The sequence below is a fragment of the Callorhinus ursinus genome, unplaced genomic scaffold (genome assembly GCF_003265705.2).
Source record: "Callorhinus ursinus isolate GAN/ISIS: 27379988/994484 unplaced genomic scaffold, GSC_fseal_2.0 scaffold2, whole genome shotgun sequence".
Classification (NCBI taxonomy): Eukaryota; Metazoa; Chordata; class Mammalia; order Carnivora; family Otariidae; genus Callorhinus; species Callorhinus ursinus.
This window is the reverse complement of record NW_027397064.1, coordinates 76,362,922-76,374,123: the sequence shown is the minus strand read 5'-3', so window position 1 is coordinate 76,374,123 and position 11,202 is coordinate 76,362,922. Positions and strand designations below refer to the sequence as shown.

The 11,202-nt window shown below is 38.8% G+C and overlaps 1 protein-coding gene across 1 annotated transcript in view; it reads right to left on the bottom strand.

Annotated features, from left to right (window-relative positions):
• The window catches only part of NEB (nebulin), a 199,798-nt gene that overhangs the window by 1,656 nt on the left and 186,940 nt on the right, over nt 1-11,202 (bottom strand). Inside the window, exons 145-153 of the mRNA XM_073884116.1 lie at nt 9,033-9,125; nt 7,227-7,319; nt 6,839-6,931; nt 6,415-6,507; nt 5,303-5,410; nt 5,018-5,201; nt 4,620-4,712; nt 3,578-3,727; nt 3,182-3,288 (exon numbers count right to left, since the gene is read on the bottom strand). Coding sequence (XP_073740217.1) covers nt 3,182-3,288; nt 3,578-3,727; nt 4,620-4,712; nt 5,018-5,201; nt 5,303-5,410; nt 6,415-6,507; nt 6,839-6,931; nt 7,227-7,319; nt 9,033-9,125 — 1,014 coding nt within the window. The remainder of the gene's footprint in view (nt 1-3,181; nt 3,289-3,577; nt 3,728-4,619; nt 4,713-5,017; nt 5,202-5,302; nt 5,411-6,414; nt 6,508-6,838; nt 6,932-7,226; nt 7,320-9,032; nt 9,126-11,202) is intronic.

Below are 11,202 nucleotides of genomic sequence, written 5' to 3'. Positions count from 1 at the left end.
GTGTGTGTGTGTGTGTGTGTGTGTGTGTGTATGTATACACACCACATCTTTATCCATTCATCTGTTGATGGACATCTTGGCTCTTTCCATAATTTGGCTATTGTGGACATTGCTGCTATAAACATTGGGGTACACATACCCCTTCAGATCCCTACATTTGTATCTTTGGGGTAAATACCCAGTAGTGCAATTGCTGGGTTGTAGGGTAGCTCTATTTTCAACTTTTTGAGGAACCTCCATACTGTTTTCCAGAGTGGCTGCACCAGCTTGCATTCCCACCAACAGTGTAGGAGGGTTCCCTTTTCTCCGCATCCTCACCAACATCTGTCGTTTCCTGACTTGTTAATTTTAGCCATTCTGACTGGTGTGAGGTGGTATCTTGTTGAGGTTTTGATTTGGATTTCCCTGATGCCAAGCGATGTTGAGCACTTTTTCTGTTTGCTATTTGGATATCTTCTTTGTAGAAATGTCTGTTCATGTCTTCTGCCCATTTCTTGATTGGATTATTTGTTCTTTGGGTGTTGAGTTTGATAAGTTCTTTATAGATTACGGATACTAGCCCTTTATGTGATACGTCCCCAAATGCCTAATTTTAAGATCTCTTATGACTCCACAAATTTAAGTTGCACAAAAGAGAATGTGCAACCACCACCAGGAAAATAAAAAGACTACTCACAAAATAGAAAATATTTGCAAATCATATATCTGGTAAGGGATTACCATCCAAAAAATATAAGGAACTCCTACCATTCAATACTGGAAAAAGGTGGGAGAGGAGGCAAAGGATCTCAGTTGTCCAAAGGAGATGCACAAATAGCCCATAAGCTCATGAAAAAAATACTTGGCAATACTAGTCATCAGAGAAAACCATAATGAAATATCATATGACACACTAGAATGGTGAATAATCAAAAAGAAACAATAGCAGGTATTGGGGAGGATGTGGAGAAATTTTATAAACTGCTGATGGGAATGTAAAATGGTACAGCCACTCCGAGTTTTTGCAAGTTCCTCCCATGTTAAATACAGAGTTAGAATATTGCGGTCCTATGTATATACCCAAGAAGTGAAAACAGGTCTGCACAATTACTTGTACATCCACATTCACAGCAGTATCATTTATAGCAGCCAAAAAATGGAAACAACCCAAATGCCTACCAACTGATGAATGAAGGAAAAAAGGGTGGTATTTCCATACAATAGAATATTTACTAGTAAAAAGGAATGAGTTGCTGTTGTATGATACAATTAGATGAACCTCAGAGCTTTAAGTAAAAGAGGCCAGTCACAAAAGACCACATACTGTGTGATTTCATTTATATGAAATGTCTTGCATAGGCAAAGAGAGAAAGCATATTAGTGGATCCCTTGGACTGGATGGTGGGGGAGGGAAGGGCTCAGGAAGGGGATTGACTTGATGAGTACAAGGGGTTTTTTTAGGGTGATGAAGTGTTACTAGATTGTAGTAGTGGTTGAATAACTAAATGAAATAAAATCAGTGGACCTGTACACTTCAGATGATGACTTTAATAGTATGTTAATAATATATTCATAAAACCGTATATGAAAAAAATTTTTTTTTGTATATTGCCTTTTCTTCCCTTCTGAGAAAGCGGTATTGCATGTATCTTTCACCCTGGGAATTTGGGAGCATACTAGTAGTAAAAGTTTCTAAAAGCTATCCTCCACATGTTAAAACAAAACAAAAACAAAAAAGTATAACATGGTAGAAAGGGAAAATGGGGAGTTACTAATGAATAAGCATAAAGTTTCAGTTAAGCAATATGAATAAGCTCTAGAGATCTGCTGTCCTGGAGATCTTTAGAGATCTGTACACAAGCTTGAATCTCTTGTGCACAAGAATGTACTGAACACTTAAAAATGTGGTAAGAAGGTAGATCTCAAGTGTTTCTACAACAGCAAAATAAAATTTTTTAAATTGTTAACAATTTGTAGACAAAAATAACCAAAACAAAGTGCCCAAATTTCCTTCAGAGAAGCAGGCACTGGTTAGTAATTTGGAATGTAACCTGCATAATTTTTTCTTAGCATTCTGAAATAACACATACATATATTCATATTCGAGGATAGGTTTCCCCTTTCCCCCTGCATATGTGAAACAATTACTGTGATTAATACTCTGACCCATTCTTTCCATTTAATATAGCTTCAGGGCTTTTCCAGATAAATCTATATGGATATAGATTTATAGAGATCTAGATATAGATTTATATATACAGATTTATATAGATCTCATACTTTTTTTACTGCTACAGAGAATTCTGTATTTTTTAAAATTTATTTTTAAAGATTTTATTTATTCATGAGAGAGAGAGAGAGAGGCAGAGGGAGAAGCAGGCTCCCAAGGAGCAGGGAGCCTGATGCGGGACTCGATCCCAGCACCCCGGGATCAGGACCTGAGCCGAAGGCAGGCGCTTAACCATCTGAGCCACCCAGGCGCCCGAGAATTCTGTATTTTAGTAAGATCACAAATTAGTCATTTCTATACTTCTGGACATTTAATTGTTAACCATTTTTTCTTACACTAATCCCCTGTTTGTCTTTAGGCGGGTATTTCAGAGAAAGAGCTTTTAAAGGTGAAAGGAGTAGGTCAGATGGTATGTGCATTTTAATTTTTTAAAAAAAATTCACTACCATAATGTTCTAATATAATACTTATTGTTTTAATTTGCATATTCCTGGTTTGCAGTTATGGTGGACATCTTTTTTGCTGGCTGTTTCTATTTCTCTTGCTGTAAGTTGTCTATTCATTTACTTCCAGGTCTTTCTTATTTTGACCGGAAGGAGAATAATTTGCCCATGAATTTTTGAGTGTTAGGTTTTTTTAGATATAAATCTTTGTGTTATGAATGCTGCAAATATTTTCTCCCAGTTTGACATGTTTCTTTTTGTTATAAAAACATTTAAAATTTTATGGTCAAATATGCAGTCTTGTCTTTCACGTTCCTAGGTTCTAGAACTTGCTGAGGAAGGCCTTTCCTGTCCCCAATATTATAAAATTAGTCTCTCCTTTTCTGTGGTATTTTACAATTTTGATTTTTTTTCCCCCTGTTGATTTGTGATTCGTTTAGGATCCATTTCTGGGCCTCAACTATTTTCATATCTATTCCCCTGCTAAATCCAGATTTAATGATACTAGCTTTAGAGTATGTTTGCTTACCCCTGCAGTAGAAGGGTGCGATGGGATAGAGGATACCGTTGTCTGCTGCGTGGCAACTGAAGATGATCGCTGCTGTGGGAGCTCCGTGGTCTTTGCGTGTTTGTAAGCTAAAAGGTGGGAAGTAGTTTGTAGGAAGAAAAATGACTAGACATCATTTCATCTGTGTTAAACAGCTGAGCAGTGCTCTCTTGTCCCCTAACTTAAAAAGAATGGTTTCCAAGAAAGGGGGCTCTAATAAAATTAATGAAAAATGAAACATCTGGTTTCATGTACCTCTCCACAATTCTAGTCTTTTCTCATCAGGAGAAATGATCGAGATTTTTGTTATTGTTGCTGTTTTTACCTCAAAGCATCTGCGCCTGTAACCCAGCAAGCTGGCGGGCAGCCCACTTATACCTGAGGAAGTTGCAGAGAAGACTCCGCCTTCGCTGTAGGTGGAGAGGCGCTGGTCCGCGGCTTCTGAGTGCTCGGACTTGTCCTCGCCGCCGCTGACGCTCAGAGCACTGGCTGAGCGCGAATGCTCCCGGCTCCGGCGCTGCGCTTGCGCTGGGGGTGGGCATGCGTGAGTCAGTCTCTGCGGTGCGCGGTGGGGGTGAGCTGATTGCTAGGCATGGTTTTCAGTAGGCTCCCATGAATTAAACCCTCAAAACCCTATGTGTACGGTTGCCATCCTCATTTACACGTGATAGCTGAAGTACCTTACCAAAGGTCACGTAACTGCTAAATAGTAACAGCCAGGCTTCAAATCCCAGAGTCTGTCTTGGACCACAACTCCTTCCCTCCACCCAGCCCATTTTCCTGGCTTACAAAAATTCACATTCAAACTCCACCTTCAACTTCTCCAGAAAGTCCTCCCTCACTTCCGGATTAATTTAGATGCCCTTTACCTGAGTTCCCACAATGTGCGTGCAGACCTTTAAAACTGCACATGTCAGAGTGTAACCACTGATTTACTTCTCTCCATCAGCAAACTAGAGTATAAATCCTTTACTTCTCTCCATCAGCAAACTAGAGTATAAATCCTTTAAGGACAAGCACTACGTATTATTCTACAATTTAACATGGAAAGAAGGCATAAAGGCATGTGGCTTGTTTTGTTGAATTAACAGCCTTCCTTGAAGACAGAGTTTTCAGAAAGTTGCCAAAGGTCACATTCATTCTCTTCCCTTTCCTTATGTTTTTTCTTTTCATTATTTCTCCAATAGAAAGATGTACTACTTTTTCTTCTTTAGAAACAAAACGGTAATAAATGGGGCCTGAAGAATATTTACACAGAGGCAGTGAGACAATCTTTCCCTGACTTAAATTTGCCTAGAAATGATACTGTTCCACTAGTCAGCAAGAAGGACAACTCAGAACACTGAAAACTATAGTTTCCTGGAGGTCACTGACCCGAGCCCATTAAATGGTGACCTTCATGCTGTTAGCTATAACATACCGTTAATCATGTGTAAGCTTCGTGACTGAATGTTGTCTTCTGCTGGATCATAGTCAAACACTGAGCCAGGATTAGTACGCCAGACACGGAAACCTGCAAGTGAGATCAAGGATCAGAACATGTTTTTGGAGGACTCCTAATAGCTTGGAAAGCAAGGCATGAATTTAACCACAGGTTAAATAATTTAGCTTATTTCTGGTCATGACTTCTCCTAGAACAAAGCATAGGGTAGGAAAGATACCAGCTTTGCAAGCTGTGTAAGAACAGTTTGCTTTGACAGCTGATGAAAACACAGGCTGAAGTACTTTATCCTTTAGCTTCCTATGAGTAATGCCACTCTTGTTCTTCCACCCCTTTAGAGTTGATCCCCCTGCCCCCCCTCCCCCGGGCTCATATACCTGTAATGGTCTCCTGATCCTGGTCATTCCGTTTTTGTTCCATCTCTACCACTTTTCTCTGAATACCCCGGTAGTTAATGTCACTGAAGTCCTGTGTGTTCTTCTTTACTCGTTCGGTGATAGGGTCTGTCACCACTGGTGTGAAGCAACCCTTGTGCTTCTCAAAGTCTTCATGATATTTCACCTGAAATTTCATGAGTTGATTTTGTGAAAATATGGTGTGATCATTTCCTTTTCCACATGATCCAGCGGACTGGCCAATTGGTCCTTAAGAATTTGACTCACCGTTGAGATGTGGCGTTGGGTCTCCCGCACCCGTCTCATCTCTGGAGTGTCCAAGACGTAGGCAGCTTTGCCCTGTATTTGTTTTCGGAAGCTATCAGAATAAAGAACCTGATAGAGGAGAGACCATGAATTAAGTACAGGTCATGGTACTGTTCTAATTCTGAAGCCTCAAAAACCTTTCCAACACATGGAGATAAAAGTAGCTGGGGAGGGAAGCTTGAGTCATCTGAAAGGACCCAGTGATACCCTTGACTAATAGCAGAACAGATAAGCATGAGGACGAATGGGCAGGGTTCTCATCAGGAGAGAAAGGACGTTTTTGACTTTGAAAATGTAACTTTCATTTTCAAAGGAGACAAGGCACATAATTTCAAAGAGGATAGGAAGAAGGTGGTCTCTGGAATTTGCTAGGAATTGCAGCACCAGCAGACTGGATGGTATTTGGCACTAGATGGGATTCTGACATTCAAAACAACTATCCTTTTAAATTTTTTAAAGTTCAATTAATTAAGTAATCTCTACACCCAGCATGGTGCTCCAGCTCACCACCCTGAGGTCAAGAGTCGCATGCTCTCCTGAGCCAGCCAGATGCTCCAAAACAACTATCCTTTTCAACAAGTGATCATTTTCATAGGTTTATGCCCGGATTTCATAAACCAATGTTAATACAGAAATCAAAGTCCACCAGACATGAAAAACCCAAAATATCAAAGCTAAAGAAGGCATCCATATCAGAGTATTACCTGTTTCATAGAGTACCTTAAAAATAAAGGAGAGCAGAAGATTGAGGATGTTAGGAAGTCAATTTGTTACAATTGGTTATGTAAGATTACCCCCCCGAGTAAAATAAAAGGAAGAGAAAACACTGGCAACTGTTACTTCTTAGTATGATCATTTGGAATTTAAAAGCACAGTTGTGTTAATTTTAATGTAAATTTTCAGTTGAATAAGGTGCACAATTTTATGGTGTTAAAATGTTATTTTTCAAGATGTTGCATTTTTTTTTCATTTTAGTGTGCTTCCCAGTTGAATGAGAAAGGCGTGTTTATATGATGTTAAAATGTTATTTTCCAAGTCATTGCACTACTCCTGTGTTTAATCCTAGACAATACCGAACTAATGTTTTCTTGGTTGCGCTTAGCTCGCTCCATCTCTGGAGTAACAGGTGTCGGAGTTGCTTTTCTCATATTCTCTTTGTATAATACCTAGAGGAGCCAAGAGAGCATCCAGACATCAGAGAGCAGAAAACCAGTTCTGAAAACCATCATCTAGCTGGTGTTATGGCTCAATTATATCACACTCTATAAGAAACACGTCAGGAAGATAAAGCCATTAAAATGTTATTATATAAAGCACAAGATGAAGAAAGGATTAAATCAGGTTGAACTGGTGGGGTTGGTTTATCATTTTTAAGTGGGTAAAGAAGAATTTTTTAAAATAAAAGTTTTGGGAAAACTGTGAGATAAATTAGTGATATAACCATATTTGCCAGGCTTATTAAAAGTGTAACAATTTCTTTTTTCCTCTCCAAAATACCGAGCTAAAGTTTTCTTGATTGCGTTTGACTCTTTCCATCTCAGGAGTAAAGGGTGTAGGGGTCACTTTCCCCAAGTTTTCTTTGTATAACACCTGTGAGATACAAAGTTGGACCCGAAAATCATGAAGAGGCAATATTCAGGCTATTAAACATAATGCAATTTGGGGGAGAAAACTCCATGTTTAATCTGTTACATGAGTGAGAACGGCTCTCAAGAAGAAAGCTTAAAAACAGTTAATGGCAATAGTAAGTGTAGTATATCATTTACAGGGGATTCTAAAAAACTGGCATTTTGCTTGTTTTTAACCTGGGATGGAGTTAGGAGCAGGCCAAACTACAGGGGTTACTTTGCAAAATTAAAAGCACTTTCGTTTCTCAAGACAATACCGAGCTAATGTTCTCTTGATTGCGTTTGACTCTCTGCATCTCTGGCGTGACAGGGGTTGGGGTGGCTTTCCCCACATTTTCTTTGTACAAAACCTACGCAGGTTCAATGGATCCAAAAAGGCAAAAAGAAAAAAAAATTACAGTTACCAAAAGATTAAACGGAATAGATAATTTGTTATGAGGCTCAGGGTGCCAGACCATTTGGGCAATCAGGTTAGGTGGAAAGGAGTACGTTTCCAAACAAAGTTGAGTGTAGTTATAGCAAGACACACATTTCCAGGGTAGGACCGTGCCCTGAAATCCTGGCAGACTGCAAGACAGAACTTGCAGGGTGCCCAAAAGGGATGAGAGAAGGCCTTTATTTTACGTCGATGCATTTCAAGCACCAGATAGATCATCTTGTAACAGGACTTAGGGGAATGTGCTTGACCGACACCGAGAAGGTGGGGCTGCTCCCTATATGGCAGCAGGTGACTGGCCTGTCTTGCAGCACTTAAACTCATATAGACACATCCATAAAATTGTGGGCCCAAAACCAAAGATTCCTCCTACTCTTTTTTTTTCCCCCGCCATCATCTGTGCTCTGCCTCCTGCTTTAGTTCACCAAACTTATCAGTAAAGAAAAACGTTTTCAGCAATTATATCACTAGCATCATGATAAATCCTTTACCTCAGTGTCTCCCTTCAGTGTCATTCATGGGGACACGGGAGGTTTGGGAAATGGTATTCAAGAGAAAGAATTCTGTTAAAGTAGTGGTTCTTAGAGTGGGGTCCCTGAACAGCAAGGTCAGCATCACCTGAGCACTTGCTAGAATTGCAAATCTTCTGGCCCCACACCAGACCTACAGAATGAGAAACTGGGGACAGCACCCAGCAGTCTGACTTAACAAATGCTCCGGGTGATTCTGATGCAGTGCTCTCTAGTGTTGGAGAAAGCTGCAGATAGCGCTTATGTGGAGGGCCACCAGGTTCTTCCTAACTGGAGCTAACATCTTCCCCATACAAATCCCAACCCCCTGGTAAATTATAAACATGTATCATGTCACAGAGCACAGGCTTACAGGAAGTGGTCTGTAAAGTTAGCAGTTAGAGACCACGATGAAGACAAAACAAAAAACTAAAGTTGGTAAAGCAAAAACAGTTCAAGCGACACTTCATTTTTAAGTAAATTGATAAATCATTTTCTGAAACCAGTGGATCTTAATTTTTTTCATTTCTCTGAGCACAGTACCTCCAAACAATCACATGAGGAATTTGAGATTGTTAGAACTCGATTTTGTTGTTATCCAAGCAAACTAAAAAACAAGTGGTTTTTTAAAAAAAATATTTTTAAATACCAAATGGAATAGAAATGTCATTATCCTTGGAGGAGAGGATCAGGGGTTATTTTTCCCCAAGGTCTCTTTGTCTAAATCTAACAGGGTAAATTAGAACCTAAAGTCATAGGTGCAAAAACAAACAAGATCACAACTCCCAATTATCCAGAAAGAGCTCCCACACCTATCATGCCACCCCCCAAATTTCAGAAGTACGTAAAACAAAGAGACCTTGAGGATAGATAGAGAGTAAGTTCGGGGGCAGATGAGCAAAAGGACATTTTACTGGAAAATCTGTTACTTCCTGATATTAGAACTTTATAGATTAAAGCAATCTTGTTATTACAGTGTTAAAACTAAGAGCAGCCTTCTAGGAGAGAAGGATAAATGAGATCAACAAAATTCACAAAATTTGTTTTTTAAAAGTAGGATTAATAAGTATTATTTTAAATCATTAAAGAAGTAGCTTTTTCTTTTCTTGCCAAAGTACCGAGCTAATATTTTCTTGATTGTGTTTGACTCTCTCCATCTCTGGAGTGACAGGTATAGGGGTTCCCTTGCCCATATTTTCTTTGTATAACACCTGTGTGATGAGAAAGCATCCAGAAAAAAAAAGTTAGGTAACATTTCATTTGTTGTAAGATTTTAAGTGTGAGTTCAACTTCCTTGTTACCAAATGACACAGTAGTCCAGGGAGCCAGGAGTTACAGGTTGGCAAGCTGCCACAAACTACTTTAATGGCGGCCATGGTTGGGCTGGGAAGCAGAGTCTCTAGGCAGCAAGGACCTCAGCTGCTGGGGAACTGCTGTCAGTTATTCATGTTATTTTGTCATTTCTAGGAGTACAGTGCCTCCCAACAATCACATGGGGGTTTGAGATTGTTAGAACTCAGTTTTTTTTGTTATCCAAGTGATTAAAAAATATATTTTAAAATACCAGATGTAATCGCTATCAGAATTAACCAAAATGTTTTAAAAAGTTGAATCCATAGCAGTAACATAAAAATGCAAAAAGTATTGTCCTTTTGCTAAGTGAGGTATATTAGAAACGAAGGGTAGTGGGTTTTAAAAAGGAATAAATGTTAAGTATTATATAATTATGAGGTTAAATGGCATCCTGTTTTTCCCTTTCTTTCCAAAATACCGAGCTAAGGTTTTCTTGATTGTGTTTGACTCTCTGCATCTCAGGAGTGATGGAGATTGGAATTCCTGTTCCCAGGTTTTCCTTGTATAGCACCTGTATGATAAGAAAGCATCCAGAACAAAAAGAGCGATCAACCACTTTCCCCTTTTGTGGAGAAGTGGGGAGAAGAAGGGCAAAGGGGAAGAGAACAGGTAGGAGGAAGGGAAATACCAGAAGCTTCTAGATCCAACCTGTAGGAGCCTAAAGACATACTTATAAGTAAGGGAATGCAGGAAAGAGCAGCAAAAAACTAAGAGATAGGAAAGGAAAGTTTTGTTACTTTTGTTTGAATTGACCTCTGTAGCGCCGAGCAATAGTGCACCATGAAAGGGAACAATTAGTCTCCCCCTCCCCCAGTTTGTTATGAGGAAGAGAAAGAATTAAAAAGGGTAAGAGACAAAAGGAGAACCAAGGAAGTTATTTTCGATTTGGAAATATTAATAAACCACATAAGGATATTTGGGTTTTTATAAACACCGTATACATAAAGATACATGTGCACAAACCTTCTTTTGTTGACTTTCAAAAGAAGTCCAAGTATTTAATTTTTAGTTTGGGCGAACATATTGGGTGGAATTATTTTTAAAGCAAATGGAGAGCAATGACAAGATGCTAAAAAAAAAAAAAATAAAAGAAACTTAACAGTATCTGTACGAATACCAGTAGGGACACAGAAGGTTAGAACAGGAAGTAAGCCGAGTCTGGTCTTTGCTAAAGACATTTTTGTAAGCTTTACATCCAGACCAAATTTGCCAAAGCAGGATAAATGTGGGTGCTTAGACACTGACAAGGTTATGTTTTTAAAGGCTAGGATATATACTGAACACTTTTTTTTAAAAAAGTCACATGATGGTATTAATGTTTAACCAAAATGGGGAAATGGATTCACAGGAGATGGCAGCATTGTGAACAAGACATGTCAGAGTTTTTATTGGGATAAGCTGATTAGATTTAAAATATAGCCATTAATTTTTGGTTTAAAAATAGTTAAAGGGATTTTTTTTTTCTTTTAAATACCGAACTAAAGTTCTCTTGATTGTGTTTGACTCTCTCCATCTCTGGAGTGATGGGAATTGGGATCCCTTTCCCGAGGTTTTCTTTATACAACACCTGTACAACACAAGAAAGCATCCAGAAAAAAACAAGAGCAGTCCAAACAGCCCTTTCATCTGTCCTGTAGGGACCCTAATATGAGACTAGAGACATCAAACAAGAAAGACAAATTCACCAAGTCAACCTGTCTCTTCAAACACAGATCGGGATGACAATATGCTCCGTATTTCCTTAGCTAAAGTGCCAGTGTATTTGATATTCACCTCACCATTAACTCATTTATATTGAAGGTTTGTTTCCTGTATTGGGAATTAAGGAAAAAACTACAAATAATTTCTTAAGAGCACTGAAGTGCTTAGTGTACAATAGAAAAATTATTTTTTAATTAGATTGGCAAATACTTATTTACATAGAACATCTGTTTT